An 18,486-nucleotide genomic window follows, 5' to 3' on the forward strand; every position below is an offset into this window, starting at 1 on the left:
CTATCTGCAACAGATTTTCCTTTCTCTTTACTGTTTCTTTTTCTTTGTCTATTTGTTTTGGAACTACTCATTTTAAACAAAAAATAGCTCTGATTCACTCTCTAGAGAAGGAAAGAAAAACTTTTTGTGAAAAAAAACTGAAGGGAATGCTGGTATTTATAGACGATAGAGCATCGACCGAAGCCGGTCGAGTTTAAATCGCTAGTGGTGCAAACTCCACCAGCGATCACGTTGAAACCACTAGCGGTGTAGTCTCGACCGCTTAACTTATTGCCCATAATGACCCGACCATTTGCCAGGCCACTTGGCATTACAAATAGATGGGTTAGCCACCCCCATAGGAACCGGTCTCAAAACAGTCTTCCTTTTATAGCCTACTTGTACAACATCTGATCAAGAGAGGATCCAAATAAAATGGAAGGCGAGGATTGATTTCTTACAATATTATAAAGTGAGAGAAAAGCAGGGAACCCAACGAAATCCCTCGGATTTTGATTTTTTCTGATAAGAAGATAACAAAAGCACAGTGAGAAACCCTCGTTTTCTCTCTCAGATTTTCTTAGCTTTAACTTTGAAACTCTTAAATGGCGTCAATATCTTGTACAATTCATCTCAGTCACCCTTCAACAACTAATACTTCTCCTTCTTCCACATCTAGATTTTCTCAGTTAGTATCAAAATGTAATTCTCAATTTCTAGGAAATGGAAAAAGGCTTGGATCACTGAGAGACTGCAAAATCGGATCCAAAATTTGCCCCACCAATGGTTCAAGAACTAAATGTTGGTTTAAATTTGGAACTAATGGTGTTGATTCTGAAGGAGCTGGGATTTACGGCAGCCAAAAGCGAGAAGACTTTGACAAAGACGACGTTGAGCAAGTACTCAATTTCTCATCTTTTACTTGATTGTCTTTTCCATTTTCTTTCATTAACTTCATAAATCCTAATGTTGCTGTGTTTTTGCAGTATTTCAATTACATGGGAATGCTTGCAGTTGAAGGGACATATGATAAGATGAATGATCTATTAAAACAGAAGATACATCCAGTTGATATCTTATTATTGATGGCTTCTTCAGAAGGTGACTTGCCAAAGATTGAAGAATTACTAAAAGCAGGTGCTAAGTTTGATGTTAAAGACGCCGATGGAAGAACTGCACTAGATAGAGCTGCTAATGATGAAATCAAACAATATATTCTTGGTTTTTCTGTTCAGAAAGCTTGAATTGATAAACATTATTTTGATGTGTGTGTTTAGTTAAAGAACTGAAGCTCCTCTTGCTTTGATAGCAGTACTACTCTACTCTCGTCATATATTTGTATCTTGAATTTTTGTGGCAACTGGGAAAATAGTGTACAATTTCCATTCCTTTCTTTATTTTTGGGTTTTGGATTAACACCTGAGATTGGTAATTGAGTTGAGAAATCCCAGTGTTAAATGGGCAGACGCGTTTTCCAGAAAAGGACTAGCCTAAAATTTGGAAACCTTAAAATTTGATTACAGCTTCTAAATTTGAATCCGACCATTGCCAGAAGTCTTCTTCTCTATATATATATATATATATTAGATTAGATGTAGATAGTGTTTCGTTCCTGTATTATCTCGCGATCGTTCTCTTACAGATTTCGGCTATTTTTCTTCTTTTTTGGTTGTGTGTGATTATTTTCTGTTTGAAGGAAGATTATACTTCTGTTTATTGATCATCATGTCTTATTATCATCCACACCCTACCCCCGCCCACCACCATTATCAGCAGCATAGTTCGAGACTTACGAGATCATCGCCATCCCATATGATTGGGATCAATCGGAATAATCAAAACCCAATTCCACGACAGAATTCTACCGCCAGTAGATTTCAGTTTCAAGACGGTGCTGATGTTCGAACAGTTAGGGTTGTTCCCGACGTGAGTACGCTTCAGTTTGAAGAAGGTGTTGCCGTGATGGATGATGTTTAAGTCTCTAGGACTAGGGTTCTTCCCTCTACTACAATTACTACTCAAGCTCAAGAAGATGTATTATCGCGATTACGTCCGTCATCAATATCAGCATGGATGAGGACACGAGTTCACCATAAATCAGAAACCTCTTCATGTTTCAGCGGTTCTGGAGCAAATCTGGAAAAGGAGAACGACACTTGCATTATCTGCCAAGCTGAGTACAAGAAGCTGGAAAAGATCGGAATATTGGACTGTGGACACGAATACCATGTAGAATGCGTCAAGCAGTGGCTCCTGATTAATAAAACCTGTCCAATTTGCAGACGACCAGCTCTTCCATAATCTTAAAAGGAATTGAAGGACAGCTGAAGTATTTATTAGTCCTGGCACACCAACACGACTGTATTTTGATACATGTTGAATGTAATTATTGTTTAAACAGGCAAAACTAAGAAAGATTTCTATTTCTCAACATCAAAATTGATCTAAATGTTCACAAATTTCTTTTGTTCCTTTTCCATTAAATTTGATTGATACACTATCCTATATTCTTTATTATTGTATTCTCTGTTTTCTTTTTCTTTTTCCTGTAGACGTTACTTTTCTTTACAAAATTATGGTATACTTGGAAGATGACATGAAAACCTCAGATTTGGATGGGAAGCAAGTGCGTGCTGCAGAGCTACGTCCACTCTTGCACCTTCCCGAAATAAGGTATCATATAACAGACAAATGAACCGCGATAACTCTTCTTCATCATCCACCAACTCTTGTGCTTTATCTGGGTCGCTGTCTTCCCAGTCACTGACTGGACTTGGGGGTTGCTGTGCTTGCTGTTGCATATCTTCCTCTTCTGTTTCCTCGTCTCCAATCTCAAATCTCCCATTATCTAGGGTGTTGAATTCAACTGACCCATGAAATGGTGCCGACTCTGTCTCTGGTGGTTTTGTTGATGGACAAATAACAGCTTTGGCACCACTATCAAGAAATGCCTTCACTAAACTTGGAGTAGGTCCGAATGCCCCACTGCAGATTATTATTCTGTCTCTCCATGCTCCAATCTGGAACTTTCAGAAGGCAGATGATCAAACAATTTTGATTTTAGAAGCCACCAATAACTAATAATTATTATTATCCAACAGCTATTCATCTTTTTTATGGCTAATTGAAATATTTACTACTATAAACTACTCCGTGAAAGAAGATTTGTACTCCTAAATAGCTTAAACAGTTCTAAATTTTTGATGAAACAAAACCAGGAGTAAGAACACTTAAGCAAAATTGATGAAAGAGTAAAAATTGATAATAAGGCATCTGAAAGGTAATTTCATGGTGCTTCTCATTAACCCAAAACATACGCTTTTCTTTTCAACAGCCATATTATGGGTTAATTCTACAGCTGAAAAATCTAATCCTGTAGTTGCAATCCTGAATAAGATCAGTAGGTTAGACCAAACAAGTGTAACATACCATCCAACGAACATCATCTGGCGATAAGTGAATCGATGGCACTGTTCGGCGGAACATATATGCCCCAATTTCCTGGTCATCCTCCATGACCTTCACATACCACAAATGTTACAATAAGTACAATATTTTCTCCGTTCCAAATGACAAGGACTGCTTTACCATTGCTCTAATACAAGACTTAAATTTGAAAAATCAAATTTGTAAAACAAATGTTGGACAAGACTTACTTGAGTTTGTCGTCCAATATACCTATGGACGACGCACCCGATCTGGAAATTCGGCTTGTATGCAATCAGATCAGCTACAGATGAAATTTTTGATAAGGCTGTTGTTTCTTTCCTGTTGCGACCCTTGACCATTGACATAAAACTTAATTTAACACTTCGTAGAAATCTGTCCGCCAGTTCCCCGGGTTCAGCAACCACAAAAACATCATTTTGCCAACTGAGAATATAAAACAAAAAGGTTCAACTGAGATGAGACCTGCATCAACAAGCATTAACTAATATCTATCATATCGAACACAAAGTGGCTGACCTCAATATTGAGCCCACAGCATCATTTTGAAGGGCCAAATGTATAATGCCCACTTGCGGTGAACTTTGAAGTTTTTCCTGCAAAGATTGGACAGGAGCTGAGAGCTCTCTAGGCCGCATAGGAGATTTTGGTGGTGAACCAGGTGATTTTCCAGTTTGGCACTCGTCCAAGCTTAGTGGGGGGACTAAATCTATTCGGTTAACCCTCTGTGAAGCAACTTCAGGACTGTATAGAAGTGGACTTGACGGGAAGCTTCCAGTAAGCAAAGGTGAAGCAAATGGCGTAGCAAAAGTTGTCGCAGGTGCAGACTTTGAGAACCCCAAAATTCTATTTATACTAGATAACCTTATGCCAGTTCGGGCAGAAAATGTCTCCAGGGACCGGGCATGATAAATTGCTCTCCCTGAATCAGGACTATGAGAAGCTTCCACAAGTAGCACCATACGCCTCCAACCCAAAGAAGGGCTATTCTCATCTATCACTGCAGACATACAAAGATGTTCATGTTGAAGTTTTATGATAAGCAACCAAGAGAAAGGAAAAAAGTAACTTAAGTAAGAAGATTCACAAATATACCCGTGTTTGAAAGGGTTGTTTTACGACCATATGGGGAATTCATCTTGTCTGACGATTTTTCTTCGTGAAGAAGAAGTAATCTATCACATACATTTTTGAAGGCCTCTGAATTTTCCTCCATGTATTCCTGTGTGGCACCTTCCAACTTAAGCCATATAGCAGGATCAGTCTCGTCCAGCTCCATATCACATCGTTCGTCAACTGGACACACAGTTACAAGCAAAACCCAATAAATATCACAATATTTGAAGAATATTGTAATTGCCTTCAACTATATGCCCATATATTAAGTAAGAATCAGTTCTTATGAGACCCAGTTCGTACACTAACAACGTCCTTTTTGAACTTAACGAGTAAACTCAAAGTTGATATTTCACCTGGTTCAAATCGAAAATATTGTATTTCAGGAAGCAACGGTAACAATGCATTTAATGCTTCCTCCACTCGTTCCGTTGAGCATGCACTCTCAATCAAAACCTGCCCAGTATCCAGATAACGCCACCCACCTTTTCGGACCTAGAGTAATAAACATATTTAGAAGCTTGAAGAAACAACCAACTGATGGTGTTGGGTGACTCAGAGGATAATATGCATCTTTCAGCATGTGTTTGGCATCATAGATAAATTCTCAAAGGTGAATACTCCTAATTAACGATATCACGAGATATTACAACTAAATCTGCGACCTATTTGGTAAAGTCAGTGGCATTAAGGTCCTCCAAGAAAAAAGTAAGTTACACAGTCCCATCAACTGGATGCTACTCGTTCCCAAACTTGGTATTCACTATAGGATCCTGTCAAATTTCAAATCCTTCATTGTTGGATTCTCTATAATGAGTCTACACGCCAACAGATAAAAGGAAGTCCCAGTTACCTTTGTCGGCACAGAACCACATCCAATAGAGACTAAACAGTCAATTTTTGCATCAGGCCACAGCAGTTGTGCCTCTCTTATGGCAAAAATAGCTGGATTATTTGCCACAATTGCACCGTCTTGCCAGCGGTTCACATCTATAATAAGAAACCAAAGGAACTACATTAGAATCTCCATAAATTACAGTAATACAAGGTATCCTCTAATCAACATTTCGAGAGAAAAAGGAACATATTTTTGCCATCAATATGGCTTGCCATATTATGCGCATTAGATATTAATATTAGTAAGAGATTACCATCTGAGAAATCGTCAAGATAATATGGAGCAGCTGATGATGCTCTGATAGCCTGCCATATATGATGCTTACAGCTTCCAATAAAAGCACAATGCTTAGATCCAGCTTGAGTACCAGTACCATCTGTCCCAACAGCAGAGCCACTTGTAATTTCTGTCGTTCCAAGAGGTCTCTCCTGGATGCCTGCAGGATACTATCAGATGAAGTGAAAAAAGATTAGTTTATGAAAATTTTGAAGTTTTAAGAACAAAATGATAGCTCTTAAATGTAGAAACATAACGTTAGAATCAATTAAGTAGCACAACACTTGGTATTTCAAATTTCTGTTCATGGTGGCATTGAGCAGCATGTTTTTCCCTATTTAGTTACAAGGTCTCACATGTATATATCAAATAGTATATATCTAAATATTGATTTGGTCTCTCCTTCATTATTTAACACATAAAACACATGACACGACTCTCCAACCAGATGAAAAATGTGTCAGATAAATTCCCGACTAACCTGATAATTACGGAACAGAAAAGGCTGCGCTGGTGCTACACTCACGAGTGTCGCCACTACAAAAACTTTGGGAATGCTTTTCACAGCCGATTCTATTAAAAGGTCACCTTCCTCATCAGCACACATCTCTTTCAGCAATCGCTCAAATTGATCAGCACTGTGCTGCAAAAAAGTTATGTTAACTGTTATATATGGAGTGTGACAGACTGGAGAAGAATATCCACTGGTATTATGATGACCTGAGAGCATTCTTTGAAATCTATACAAACATGCATCAAGCTAAAATAAACAAGTGAGTTAAAATTGCTCTCTCAACGTTACTCCGAAAATCTTATGAAACAAAAAGAAAACTCCAGCAAAATCATCAAAAATGCAAAATCGGTAAACTAGGTTATTGCACAAATTTTAATTGTCTTACTAGTTGCAAGAAACATGACCTTTACACCATCTAAAATAAAATGTAAGAAAGATAAACAGGGTGCTAATACATTGAACACATAATACTGTTTAATGCTCCCACAAAACCAGAAAAAGAAAGATAAGTTACATAAAGAAAACTACTACTATAAAACAGTTTCATACTTTAGACCCGTGTACGACAACTCTAAAGCTCTGAGATGAGCTTTTGTAGAGTTGATCCAGCTTTTCCCTCCAAGTTGCAGCTTCGTTGTCCTTGGGGGTAGGTTCAGCAAACACGAGTTTCCCTGAGAAATTACAACAGAAAGGCATAAACAGAATGAAACAGATGACGCAGTAGATATGTAAATAAACTTAACGTGATCTCCATACCAAGCTTCTTGTATATCTCTTCGCACTCATCCAAGCTCATCTGTTTGATTCCAAGTGCAACAGCAAGCATACCACCAGTGGATGTGCCACATATGAGGTCAAACATCTCATGTATGCGCTTCCCTGTTCCTTGCTCAATCTGTTTAAGCATCTGAACAGTTGCTAGACCTTTCATTCCCCCGCCATCCATTGCAAGTATACGCAAACCTTGCTTTGGAATTGGCCTTCCTCTCAACGCTCGCCTCAGATTCTCATTCTCCCCTAAACGAGCATTGCAGAAACAAGAAAAGATATTTACTTTTAAACAGTGAGCATCCAGAAATAAGAGATAAGAAAACCTGGCAACTAAATTTACTTAATAAATAAAATTCCAAAACTAACCGAGGATTGCCAAAGCACGTGCAGCAGCTTTATACACGCGCTGATCGGATGCCACCATTAGGCGTAGCAGAAGTTCACGCAGACTTTCGGAAGTAACTAGAGTACGACGATTCTCTATACAGAAGCCCAAGTTACCGACAGCAAGAAGAGCTAATCGTTGCACCTGAAAAGGAATGAGTTTTCTTATTAGTTATATGTTACTGCATATTGGTATTTACACCAATAAGATAGAAATTAAGGAAACAGAAAATAGCAAAATGAATTCTTTAACGAAGTCAGCTTGCCTCACTGTCTCTGTGGGCACATAAAACTTTCAGAGATCTCAAAACATCTTTGGTTAATATCTTTTGAGCAACAGCATCAGAAGCAAAAGCCAAGTTAACCACTACTTGCAACACAGATTTTAATTCTTCTGGGGCCACAGATCTCAATAATGACTGAATGGGCCGCATGATGTCCGATTTCATCAACTGCATGGCAACAGAAACATCTGCTGCTAGTGCTGAAAGAGCAGAGCTTGCTTGTTCAATCTGCAAGAAAGCAAAGGTGCATAAATTGAGGGGGCTGCAAAGCCTTAAAGAAAAAAAAAACAGAAGCTAGTTACCTACATACCACATGTTGGTTATCACTGCTCATCATACTTATGAGTTGCCGCACGGCGTTCTCATCTTTACCAACAACGATTCGATTCCCATGATCTTGCATGATTTTGGCCAGTGCAGATGCTAGTAAAGGATGATGACAAGAAGAAAATCGGAAAATAAGCGAGAAGAAAGCACTCAATTTGTGTCTAGATGCAATGAAGTAGGAACCGTTCTCCATCTGCAATCACCCAAGAATATCTTTACCTCACAGTAATGTATGTAATTTCATCCAGGCATTACAAAACTGCTGCATTTTCTGTTACCTCAATTTGTACTTGTACAGATTTCAAACTGTCATTTCCTTCGATCCTTATATTTGCAAGAGATAAGTGGCGGAGCTTGTGTAAGGGCAATATTTCCGGTAAAAACTCAAGGGGATTGCCAAATAGCCTAAGAATACATAACTCTGACATAGCTCTGTACAATTACAATGCAACGATAGGTAAGATCACATCTAGCGAATACTCCCATCATTGAACAGATAGCATGCATACAAAGGAAAACCAGAGATATAAGATGATAATTGTTGATCGAATGACCTGAAATCAAGAAGAGGGCGGACCAGTTTGTTATGTTCCAGGGACAACTCCACTAATCCAACGCACTGCCTGAGCTCGACTGCTTAAAAGTAAATGAAATAAATCAATTGGAAAATTATTTTTTCCCATCTGGAAGCTGGGCAGATTTCATAACTTACAAAGTAAATATTATTATCACACAATAAACTCCAAAGTTTACCAGGTACAGATGCCAGCATGTTGTAGTCAACCGTTAGTACTTTTAAAGTTCTCAGTTCACCAAGCTCGGGGGGGAGGTGTGTTAGTTTATTATTATCAAGATATAGCCTCTCAAGAAGGGGCAGGCGGGTTAACTCCACCGGCAATACCTGAAAAGTCATCCAAAATCAACAGGTGCGTGAATAAGCAGGTTACGCATAAAGAATGATTAAGAAATTTGAGTTATTCATGGTGTAAACTTTAGAATGTGTAACTAAATTTTGGTTTCTCCAAAATCGTGATGAAAAAGATCATTTTATTTTATTTTTTTAAGTCAAATAATCAGAATTAAAGCTCCTCGCCAATAGAAACAATAAATAAATGAAAGTACAAAAAAAAAAAACAATTGTTGAGAATCTACATAGTCATCCTCCCATGAATGTAATGACATAATAAATACTCACAATCAAGGAACTGACAGCATTCACTCCTTGTAAAATAGATCAGTCCCGATTGTTTTCTCATATTTGTCTGGACCGTAAACATTTGATTCAGCTAACACCAGTGGTCACCTATACATTCTAAGAAACACAGGTTGTTGATGTCGCTGTTGTTTTAAGTTCATAACATGCATATTAGGTGCTTAGCGTTACTTGAAATTTATAGGAAATCAAGGCTAGTAATTAACTTGAAGATGCAAAACAGTTTTTCTGCTTTCCCCTTGTGGAGAATTTTTGCTCAGTATAATCTGAAAAGATAGTATAACCATTAAGTCAAGGGCAAATAGTTCTAGCAAAACTGACTTGAAATTCAACTACCATCGGCATCAAATGCATACACAGATATACTCTCACCGGATAGACACCCCAATATAGAGAATTTGACTATGTAAATTGATATAGTTCACCATGATTTTAAATTAAGTCTACTATCACATAATCTAGGGAACCAATTAACTGACAAATCCATACACCACTATGTAACATTCAAATCACAAACTTTAAGAAACTAAACATAATTTCATAAAATAGAAAAAACTCAATTAAAATGATCTTACCGATAAACTGCATCCAGAGATACTTAAACAAGTAACAGATTTCCAATGCTCGGAGAAACCGAGAGCTCCGTCATCAATCCCCGGCGATCCTTCCAAATTAGACCGAATCAAACGAGTTAAAACCCCAACACCATCACTCTGTTGTCCTGATCCAACAGTCTTTGACAAAATAATCAGACGTAATGGTTCTCTTCTTCTAACAACTTTCATATCAACACCAACATTATCTTCTCCATCATCATCACCACTATCATTAACTTTGTGATTAATTTCAACAACAACAGAATCTTGTGGTGGTGGTAAAGCAACCATAAGTTGAGATTGCAACCTAAGTGCAATTTGATCTTCATCATCACCAGCAGACCAATCTAATTCAACACGTAAACCTGGTTCATATTGAAAAGAACCAGCAGCAGATACAGATGATGATGCTGATGAAACTGAAGATGAACGCGGTGTAGTTTCACCTGCATTATTACTATTACTATCATTATCATTATCACCGTATACCAATGTTAAATGAAATATTTCTGAAGATCTCTTCCATCCTAATCCCCAAGACATTTTCTCCAATTCTTAATAATCTAAATAACAATTTCATCAATCAAATCCAATTTGGGTAATTCCAGAGAGAAGAAGAAGATCTCAGAGATAGAGATACTTCTTCCATTCGAATTACAACATAATTTTCGAGATTTTTCTTTACTTCTTTTTAAGGTTGAAGATTCGCTGAGTAATTAAGTTTAGGGCTTTTAGGCATTAACGATTCTAGGAATTACTAGGTAGTCCAGGAACCGGTACCCGTTACTCTCTAATTCATCCCTAGAATAAAATTATCTGTTGGTCCAAAAAGTGTGGGTCACACAAGACAAGTTTTTCAAAAGTACCAAAAATACCCTTTCTGCAACTCCACGAACAAATCAAATTCAGTTTCTTTCTCTCTTTTTTTTCATCTCAGATTGTTTCTCTTTGGTTTTCTCTGCTCCTTCGTTTTGGTTCATCACAGTATTTGGTAGCGTCTTTCAATTAGGCTCATCACATCTTTTATCTCGTAAATCATCTGTGCTTCGAAATCAGATTCGAACAAGGTATTTATCTCGTAAATCATCTTCCTTTGCTGTTGTTCTTGGAATGTTGATGAATAATTAGGTTTATTCTGATCCGATTTCTATCAGAATAGTTGTCTATGATGTACATTGTTATCTTTCTTTTATGATTTCAGTTTTGTGATGATTTATATTGTTCAATTCAGTTTCCGTTCGATTTACATTGTGATTTTTGTGTGTTTCAATTAGGTATCTTAAAATCGAATTAGGTTAATCTCAGATTCGAACAATGTATGTTACTATAACCACCTTTTCTCTGCTGCTGTTCTGTTTTAGTTTCTTTGTAATCTGATATAGGTTTGTTTTACTGTATTTTTTGATATAGGTTTGTTTTGTTAGATAGATCGTGTAGTAATTTTGTATTCTCTTTTTGATATAGCTGCAGTTCTTCTATTTATAGAAGATGAAACTCAAAACATATTGATATGTTGTAAAATATATTCTACATGTTACATACCAATACGTACTGCATATAGCCTGCAAATATATCTTACTAAAATACAGTAGATGCCAATACATATCAATATGTATAGCGTATAGGAATTCATAGACTTAGTTATTCTACATGTTACATACCAATACGTACTACATATAGCCTGCGCTCTTAGTATGTATCGTGCAATACAGTAGATGCCAATACATATCAATATGTATAACTTATATCCATTCAGAGACTTAGTTAATTTTTGGATCATTTACAGGGTTAACATGTCTGACGTTGCTCCCAAACCAGACTTCTCCATCTATTCTCATGTATACCATAAGCAATATCATTTTGCATATGAGGTTACATCGTTTTCAACTTTAGAGGATTTGAAATTTTGCATCTGTAATATGTAGAGCTGGTTGACTCCATCGACTATTCTGGTTAACTATTTCCAAAATCAAGCGATAGTTCCTATTCTTGCCGATGTAACACTCCAGGGCATCTCTGCATTATATTCTTCAAAGCAATCAGCTTTCTTTGATTTGCACGTGGATGTAATTTCAAATGGCGCGTCTAGGCGTATGGAAGTTGACAATAATGTAAACTTAGTTGTCAGTGCAAAGAATAGTTATTTGAAAGAAGGTAAAGAAGCGTCAAGAGTGTTTTTTTCAGATGGTTGGGATAAGATTTTTGATGATACAAATCAATTATTCTATGGTGGTGTTGATGCCGTACGTATAACATGCCAAAAATACTGCATGAGAACTGGATATGAGGTAATTAAGAAGAAGAATGACCTTGAGAGATTCACCGTCATATGTAGTGTGAAAGGTTGTTCATGGAAGCTTCACGCAACTGCCATTGGTAGTTCTATTGATGTTTTTAAGATAAAGGAATATGTGCGAAGGAACACCTGTGGCGGTGGTTATATGTTGAAGAATCCAAGAGTTACAAAAAAAACTCATGAACAGTCTAATTCATGAGGTGGTCAGGCACAACCCTCGCATAACACCAGCAGAGATCATAGATTATCTTAAAGTTAGTGGTGGCATTGAAATCCAGTATCACCACGCATATCATGCAATTGAGTTGTCGCATAAACAGATTTTTGGTAATGATGTGAAGTCGTACACTGATCTTGCTTGGTGGGTGAATGCTGTTAGGGAAACAAACCCTGGGTCATTTATTGATTTCGATTTCAATGATGCTACAAAAAGATTCAATAGACTTTTTGTTTTCTTTGGAGCTTGTATAGAGGGATATAAACTATGTCGTCCCATGATTTTCTGTGACTGTACATTTCTCACTGGAACTTTTAAAGGAGGTCTCATGGCAGCAACATGTCTTAATGGCAATCAAGGTAACTGGTTCTTTTTTTTTTTGATATGTAGTGTCTGGTAGTTAGATCACTCATATTGACCTTACTTCACTATCTGACAATGAGTATTGACCATACTACATATTGACCTTACTGAGTATGAGATAAACCATACTGCATGTGAAAATGTAGTGTCAATCAGTTGCTTAACATGTTATTATGTAGTGTCAGGTTTTCACATATCAACAAAGAGGTAAACCAACTGCATGTCAATATGTAGTGTCAATATTAGTTGCTTAACATAACTAGTAATTCCTTTTTGCAGGATTTTATCCGCTTGCGTTTGCTTTAGTACCTGGTGAAGACAATATCAGCTGGGAATGGTTTTTCAAGAAACTGAAGGAGGCTTTGAATGATGATCGCCCAATCACTTTTATGACTGACCGAGGTGAAGGGTTGGTTAAATATATTCCCAAAGAGTTCCCTGATTCTCATCAAAGATAGTGTTACTTCCATTTGGACAAAAACTTACCTATCGCAAAGTCTGACGAAAAGTATAAGGAAGTGACTGATGCTTTCCGAAAGGCGACATATGCTCTTTCTCCTGCAACATACGAGGAAGGTCTTCAAGAAATGGTTAATTTGGGAAGGCCTTGGGTTGCTGACTACTGCCACAACATTCCAAAATAAAAGTGGTCCAATGCTTTCTTCAAGGGTTGTAGTTATGGTTACACTTCATCTAGCGTTGCTGAATCGTTCAATAGATGGATTAACAAAGAGAAGAAATTACATGCGTGTGCATTCGTTGACTCGATCAGGTTTGTATCAGTTTCCTTAGTCACAGTACAAGCTTATATTATTTTTCTTTTTGTAACAGTATTAGCATATATGTTCTGTTAATCTACGTACATTTTTAGTATAACAGACTTTGCTATCCCCTTGTCGTGTAGGATACGTATGATGGAAATGATGTTAGAACGTCGTGAAGAGAGTCTCTTGATGGACCCAGAACTGCTAACCCCTACGTATCAAGCCTTGCTTGAACTACACATCCAAATTGGCCGTCCCTGGAAAGTTAGCCAGTCAGATGCTAATCGTTATGAAGTGCATTCTCCAAGGTTTGCGTTTACCCCTAATCTCTATCATCTGAATGTTATTTACTTTCTCTTTCTTTTTTTTAAGTACCATGTTTCTGTGAGAACATATAAATATGTACTGTGTATATTAGGTGTACTGAAAAATAACACATGAATATGTACTGTGCAGATCTCATATGGTAGATCTAGAGAGAAAAACTTGTACTTGCCAACGATGGCGCGTTTATGGTTTTCCATGCTCGCACGCTACTGCAGCTATTACTAGATCTGGAGGATGGATTCTTGATTACGTTGAAGATTATTTCAAAGTTACCACTTTTCGTAAGCTATATTCAATAGCTATTAGACTCGTTCCTAACCACGACAGGTATGTGTCTTTAATCAGTACATTTTCATATTTTGCATAACAATATGTAATGGTAGATACCACTTACACATGTAATAGCAATTGAAACTGTCAACATAAACCTACTTACATATGGATGTTACATACTGATATGTAATGTTAGATACCACTATATTTTTTTATATTTGTTTTTCAGGAACCATATACCGTGTACATATTCATATGTAGTTGTGGTTCATTCCATTTATATGATAATGTTTTTTTCTCACAGGCCCGATGAGTATCACGTAGATGATATCGTTCTCCCAGCAGAAGTAATTAGGTCTCCACCAGGCAGGAAAAAGGGGAAACGTTTTAAGTCTGCATTTGAGACTAGTAGAAAATCTTTCAAGTGTTCAAACTGTAATTTGAAGACTCATCACAACAAGGCAACATGCAATCTTATCCGACAGTATGAACTTTCTGAAGAATTATTTTGTGTCAGGTATGTATTTCAGTCAGATACATATTAATGTCTTAATTAAGTAAGTTTGATACAATACAATGTACTTTTAAGCAAGTAGTGTTCTGATTTCTCTTTTTCTTTTATCACAGGCTTGAACGTGCAGCAGAATGTTATATCGATGATGTTGCCAGATTCCTTTTCCACAATTCTTTCCTCTAGCCCTTGTTCTATTCTACCGTTTTTCTTTTTGATTTTGTCAGTACCAACTGAATTTGGTTAATAAGTATTTCATTTACAGTACATACATTACAAGTGTACTGAAAATACTGTTTTTGTTGTTTCTTAGAACATCTTTTGGTTTTTGAAACATTATAAGTCTATCAAAATGTATTTATTGTAGTTATTTTCGAATAATGAAATATGTTTTTAAGTCTATTAAAATGTCATTATCTATCACCAGTAGTGAAGTATTTACATACTGAAATTACATGTCAGTATTGTAGTGTTAGTATCTACCACTACATACTGATATGTAGTGGTTGTAGTGTAACCATACTAGATGTTTGTAACAAGAAAACAATTAAATATGTACTGGTTTGTGGTTTAACCATCTTCCACTAAGATTATTTAGAACATCTTTTGGTTTTCCAGCTGATTCACCATCTTTTGAGGGGGCAGCGCTCCCTCGTATCAACAACACAAAATCATGTTTAAGTAACACAATTGAAATATCACTACATTAAAGTTAAACCCAAATTCAAATTAAAAATCACTACATATTAGATATATGTTTTTGAACATTCTTGAACTCATGAAATGAAATGAAACCAAGAATAAAAAGAAAAGAAAATAGGTAAATAGTGATATGTACTGTCAGATTACTTTTAGCAAGTAAGACTATTTTTGTGTCATCTGCCAACTGATCCGGTGGATATGCTTTCAGCAATTTGCATGCTAACGGGACCCTTTTGTTACTAATCTTCGCTTGCACTTCTTCATCATCTCCCAAAGGCACTCCCACATATTTTCTTTTTGACATCATCTTCATAAAATGCATCACAAACAGTAGACAGTCTGGCGATCCCCCTTGTTGAGGTGCTTCACATTCATTCACTATTACATTCTTCATTGTTACTTTGTTCTTCTCCATCAAGTACACGTTGATAGGTACGTACATGTAATCTGCCATTTTGCAGGCGTGTGGATAACAAATACCTCCCCATTCAGCCTTAGAAGAATTGTAGTGGTTGAACACCATTTTTTCGCAGTCATACTCAAGTAGCGTCCAATGAAGATTGTGGTGGCACATTGGTACAAGAATCTTCTTGATACTTTCATCCATCGCCAATATTGGTTTGTAAACAGAATCATGTGCTGCTCCTTTGAGGTTATCCGGGAACTCGACATTGTACTGAAAACATGGATGTACTTGAAATAGTTTATATCTAATTTTGTTTTATGCAATATTGATATGTAGTGTACCTACCCCTACATAATTTTTTAATTTTTGAATATGTGTTGTAGTAAATACGCAGTGTAAGATAACAACTTACCCAAGCGGACGGATCCAGATGCAACACAGGAAAATATTTCCTGTATACTTCGTGCATCGGTTGCTCATTCTGAAATTTGGTGTTAAGCTTGTATTGTGCGTAGTTGAGAAGATCTTGTTCTAATAAATCGTTCTGCACCAAGTCATCAACTGTAGTTCCACTTACACAAAGACCACCTTCTCCCACTCTCCAAGCAATTGAGCTAGAAAATAAACGACGTAAAGGTTAGTATTCTTTGTGTAACAGTACATACTGATATGTCTTTCTCAGTATTTTTTATACAAATATGTATGTATATCAAAAGTACATACACAAACTAATAGTACATATCAATATAAAAGTGTCAATTGAGAACTCACCTAAGATTTTTTGATTATTGATGTATGTGGAAAGAGTACTCTTTTGTTCATCGTTCATGTCATTATAGAATGGTGATTTAGTCAGTTTCCGGAAATACTTGCGTAATTTAAGCTTTCTCTTTTTGTTTAGTGGTAGTGCTTCTGCAGCTGCAGCTTTCGGTCCTTTATATGATGGTGAGAACTTACTTCCACTCTCATATATATCATCTACCTTATTTGCAGGATGGGAACGAGTAACAGGTCTGGTGGGTGTTGTTACCTGCTGCTTTTCGGGCTTTGTAGCACGCTTTTTGTTCACTTTTACCATTTTTTGTTTCTGGCTTGGGCTAAACTGTTCCTGCATTTTTAATCAACATAAAAAAATATGTAAATATCTATATTGCATAAAACATAGTTACATCACCTAATCATTTTTGAAAGCATGTAGTGGTATATGATTATATGGTATAGTGATTTCTAGTGCTACCATACTGATATACATATCAGTATGTAGTGATTTGTAGTGTAATATTAACTACACAAAATGAGATTTTTAGTACATATCATTCACCTGTGATGGAACCTCCAAAACATCTTGCGAGGGGACATCCAGAACATCTTGTGATGAAACATCCAGAACATCTTGTGATGAAACATCCAAAGGATCTTGTGATGCAACCTCCAAATGACTTTTTGAACTGGTTGTAGGTATGTATTCTTGTTGCTTACCTGTAACTTCACCTGCATCTTTCGGTTCAATGGGTTCTTGTTGCTCAGTTGTTTCTTGTGGAATTTGTAAAGGTCGCAAATCTCTTCCAAACAGATTATCAAATTGTTCTCGTAAGTTAATACCAAAAAGACCATCGTTGTTATCTGGAAGGAGGTCTGCAAACTCTTCGACATAAACACCAATGCCAGAGTTTGCCATTTCTATAAAGTCTGGCATAGACAGCTTTTCAATGTGTTCCAAACTCGACATCATAGTAAACAAAGGTACATCCAGCAAATGAAACTCTTCCGCCGCCAATCCGGCGTTATACTCTGGAAATTTCTGCGAATTAACTACAACTGAAGACTTCGTTTCTAGCATAGTTGTAAGCAACTCCTTTGCTGCTTCCTGCCTAACTTCAAGTTGATCAACCTGCAAAAATCAATTGAAACTGTCAACAAAAACCTACTTAGCTTGAGTTTTTGCTATGTCTACCACCACAAGAATGTACTGTTACATATAAATATGTTCCACTACAAGAATGTACTGTTACATATCAATATGTAATGGTAGATACCACTACATATTGATAAGTAACTGATAGATATTGATATGTAACAGATAGATAGTGGTATACAAGAATGTATTGTTACATATCAATATGTAATGGTAGATACCACTACATATTGATATGTCACAGATATATTTTAATATTCTACTTACCTGTGTGTTTTCTTTTCCCTTTTTCTCTTGTATCTCTTTGACTTTTTCCTCCAAATTAGATTTAGCCCAATTTTTAACCTCAGAACGCGGAACTTCAACATCATGGGACTTGAAGAATGTACAAGAAAACACATAGTGGTATACAAGAATGTACTGTTACATATCAATATGTAATGGTAGATACCACTACATATTGATATGTCACAGATATATATTAATATGCTACTTACCTGTGTGTTTTCTTTTCCCTTTTTCTCTTGCATCTCTTTGACTTTTTCCTCCAAATTAGATTTAGCCCAATTTTTAACCTCAGAACGCGGAACTTCAACATCATGGAACTTCAATACTGAAGTTGTTGACAATTCAACCTCAGAGGTGGCATTAACATGAGTTTGATCTTTCGGTGTTGACAAACCAACTTCAGGAATGTTGACATTAGCATCTGTTTGATCTTCCGGAGAACCTTGCATTTCGTTCTCAACTATTTGGTCCACATTCAACTCTTCATTGGGGTTTCTTGGAGTAGGTGTACATCCCAAGCTAACATAATCTTCCTGGCTGGCTTCTCTCTGCAAAGGGAAAGCTTTCCGGTAAATATCATGCAACATGAACTCAAGCTTTGAAGCGTCAACCGGTTCGC

General features: G+C 36.7%; 2 protein-coding genes across 5 annotated transcripts; one reads left to right on the forward strand and one right to left on the reverse strand.

Moving 5' to 3' along the window:
* Positions 1 to 477: 477 nt before the first annotated feature.
* LOC113318770 (protein LHCP TRANSLOCATION DEFECT-like) lies at positions 478 to 1,376 on the forward strand. The gene is made up of 2 exons (XM_026567017.1): positions 478 to 878; positions 966 to 1,376. The coding sequence occupies exons 1-2, from the start codon at positions 585 to 587 to the stop codon at positions 1,221 to 1,223; spliced, it is 552 nt and encodes a 183-aa protein (XP_026422802.1). The 5' UTR covers positions 478 to 584; the 3' UTR covers positions 1,224 to 1,376.
* Positions 1,377 to 2,371: 995 nt separating this feature from the next.
* On the reverse strand, positions 2,372 to 10,531 carry LOC113318769 (phospholipase A I-like). 4 transcript variants are annotated; one of them, XM_026567012.1, is made up of 18 exons: positions 9,785 to 10,531; positions 8,750 to 8,897; positions 8,551 to 8,632; positions 8,275 to 8,428; positions 7,980 to 8,189; positions 7,652 to 7,897; positions 7,368 to 7,530; positions 6,987 to 7,247; positions 6,780 to 6,901; positions 6,198 to 6,359; positions 5,694 to 5,886; positions 5,396 to 5,532; positions 4,899 to 5,037; positions 4,522 to 4,722; positions 3,946 to 4,426; positions 3,636 to 3,852; positions 3,409 to 3,498; positions 2,372 to 3,005 (listed from the first exon to the last, which is right to left on the reverse strand). In XM_026567012.1, the coding sequence occupies exons 1-18, from the start codon at positions 10,346 to 10,348 to the stop codon at positions 2,553 to 2,555; spliced, it is 4,023 nt and encodes a 1,340-aa protein (XP_026422797.1). In that variant the 5' UTR covers positions 10,349 to 10,531; the 3' UTR covers positions 2,372 to 2,552. The 4 variants fall into 4 exon arrangements, with proteins under 4 accessions (XP_026422797.1, XP_026422800.1, XP_026422801.1 ...); XM_026567015.1 differs by having other exon boundaries at positions 2,372 to 2,999; positions 9,785 to 10,530; XM_026567016.1 differs by having other exon boundaries at positions 2,372 to 2,999; positions 8,551 to 8,629; positions 9,785 to 10,348.
* Between the last annotated feature and the right edge of the window lie 7,955 nt (positions 10,532 to 18,486).

This window comes from Papaver somniferum, chromosome 10 (assembly GCF_003573695.1).
Source record: "Papaver somniferum cultivar HN1 chromosome 10, ASM357369v1, whole genome shotgun sequence".
In the NCBI taxonomy this organism is placed as follows: domain Eukaryota; kingdom Viridiplantae; phylum Streptophyta; class Magnoliopsida; order Ranunculales; family Papaveraceae; genus Papaver; species Papaver somniferum.